Here is a 2581-nt window from a genome sequence, read left to right on the forward strand (position 1 = left end):
TGAAAATTAAATGGTTATCAAACCGCCTTACATTATGCTTTCAACCATTTTTGTGGAAAGATACTTACAGATTTTCTTTTCAACACTTCTCTTACATCTTCTATTGATGCCACAGCCTACTGCGTTTTCCAGGGTCATAATAGGATACTTCACAAACAATTTCTATGCCCATGTCTCGAAGCAAATCATGCATCACTAGTGTTTTTGTTTCACTAATGGTTATAAGGCACCGCTGCCGGAGGTTATTGATTCCTGTTTCTACAGACTTTCCATGATAACATGACATAGTTCTTGTCCATCCCAATAAAGAAACAAGATATATCAAGGAATATATCCTTATCTTTATTATCTAGCCATTTATAGCTTATTCCGAGCTTGTTTACAACATCTTCAGGAGGAATTGTATTCAATTTATCCAATTGGCTTTCCCACACTTCCTTGCTTTGTGTGGCCAACGAAGAGGCCAAAACTTTTAGTGCTAGTGGCAAACCTCTACAGTAAGAAACTACTCTTCTTGAGAGCTCAACATATTCTTCGTTAACATGACATCCTTTAAAGGCATGCCAAATAAAGAGCTCTAGAGCTTCTTCTTCATCCATTTCTTCAGCGACATATATATCATCGACATTAGGTTTTAGCAACTGCTTATCTCTTGTTGTTATAACAATTCTACTTCCTGGACCGAACCAATCATGGCTTCTAGCTAATGCCTCTAGTTGCTCCACTTTATCTACGTCGTCGATTATGACGACTAATTTTCTATGTTGAAGTTTTTCTTTTATCATAATGGTTCCTCTATCCACAAAACCAACGTCCTTCGTCTTGCTTCTGTTCAAGGTTTCATAAAGAAGAAGTTCTTGCAAACTAACTAGACCACCGGGGTTTGCAGCTTTTACCCTCACGTCTGCAAGGAAACAACTACCTTCAAAGCTACGACCAAATTGATTGAAAGCGGCTTTGGCAAGAGTTGTTTTTCCTATTCCGCCCATTCCCCAAATACCAACCATACGAACATCCTTATTAGATGATTCAATACGCAAGTCTTTACTCAACTTCTCTAGCCGAGACTCAATTCCAACTGGGAAGTCGATGTTTAATGAGCGTTTATTATTCAACTGTCGATCAATCTCCCCAACAATTCTCCCGATAAAATTTGCTTCATGCCTGGCAATAAACAGAACTATGAACCATTATGAAACCAACACAAGGTGAAACATTTAAATCAATAACTTATTTACAATTCACAATATCTGGTTATTGTTATGTTTGTTCAAACATTGTTGGACAAAGCAGTAGGTAAAATTGATTCAATTCCAAGTAAAAGGAAATACGGTTTCTGTCCACAATATCCTAAGGGAAATAGTTGTTTAATCTTGTTGGATGTACAGGGTTCCAAACAACTCAATTTTGTATGGGAACATGAAACTGATTTCTATAAATCTTATTTATCCCAATTTGATTAAAAATAATCAAACCAAGCACAGGAGCATTGGCATTCTATTGCTATATGGTTTGCCAAACTTGGTTTGCCATATGGTGTTAACAATAATAATAATAATAATAATAAAGTACGCTCGCAAGGGAGGAAAAAAACACGTGTAGGAAAGGATCTTGACATCCTTCGAGAATTACTTCCTTAATCCTAAACTTCAAGTAAAAAGAGAAAAAGATCGTAAGTCCTTGAACACAACGGTGTAGTGTGTGCCAAAGAACCTCCAATGCTTAGGTTAGTTCTCAAATAAAAATTAAGGTTATTCTGAATATGGAGAACGATCAAAAAGTCCATGTGCATAGATATCAATGTCCATGCAATCCTCCATGTTTTAAATTGGTTTTTCCAATCATGTGTGATAGATTATTGTGATAGGCCGGTCCACATTTTAATGTTCTTCTTATTCTTTTAAATATTCTATTCCAATTTTACCCTTAATAGCTTAAAGGCTCTTATTTGTTATAATGCCTCTGAAACTATGATTGACAGGACCCGATCCAAATTCCACTTTGGAATCCGAGCCAGACCCTGTGTGTGTCCGACACCTGGCGAATGTCGGGCACAAATGACCTAATTGCCCTTCTATACAAAACATGATAAAAATAACAAGGTTGACTTCTACCGAAAAACGAGCAGAGTTTCCCTTGTATCTGGCTCAATACCAAAATCTTACACCTGTCAAAACAAGTATATATATACAACCAACTGCCAGCATACATAAGTATACACATGTCACGAGATCCAAGCTCAGTCTAGGGCAAAACATCAGAGCGACTACTAAGAATTTACAAAAGAGTGAATCTTTGTACAAAATACAAATCCTACATCAAAGAAAGGCGCGGAAGATGGGAAGTGGCCCGGTGGTGGATTCCTGTGCACGTCTACTGCCTGGGGGCGCAAAACAACAAGAAGGGTGAGTGGACCCAAAAACAAAGTTTAGAAAATACTATATGAACATACTAACCCCACTGTAAAAACAGTTATACAAACTAACTTATTTTCTATATTTCTGAAATCAATGCATGTATATAACTATACATTTGAAAACAGTTGAAAACTATCACCTAGGTGTACCCTTATTTCCGTCAA

The 2581-nt window shown here is 36.9% G+C and overlaps 1 protein-coding gene across 1 annotated transcript; it reads right to left on the reverse strand.

The window, feature by feature from the left end:
* On the reverse strand, nucleotides 243-1820 carry LOC109949585 (TMV resistance protein N-like). Its single transcript, XM_020565653.1, has 2 exons — nucleotides 1772-1820; nucleotides 243-1180 (listed from the first exon to the last, which is right to left on the reverse strand). The coding sequence occupies exons 1-2, from the start codon at nucleotides 1818-1820 to the stop codon at nucleotides 243-245; spliced, it is 987 nt and encodes a 328-aa protein (XP_020421242.1).

This window comes from Prunus persica, chromosome G6 (assembly GCF_000346465.2).
Source record: "Prunus persica cultivar Lovell chromosome G6, Prunus_persica_NCBIv2, whole genome shotgun sequence".
Taxonomy (NCBI): domain Eukaryota; kingdom Viridiplantae; phylum Streptophyta; class Magnoliopsida; order Rosales; family Rosaceae; genus Prunus; species Prunus persica.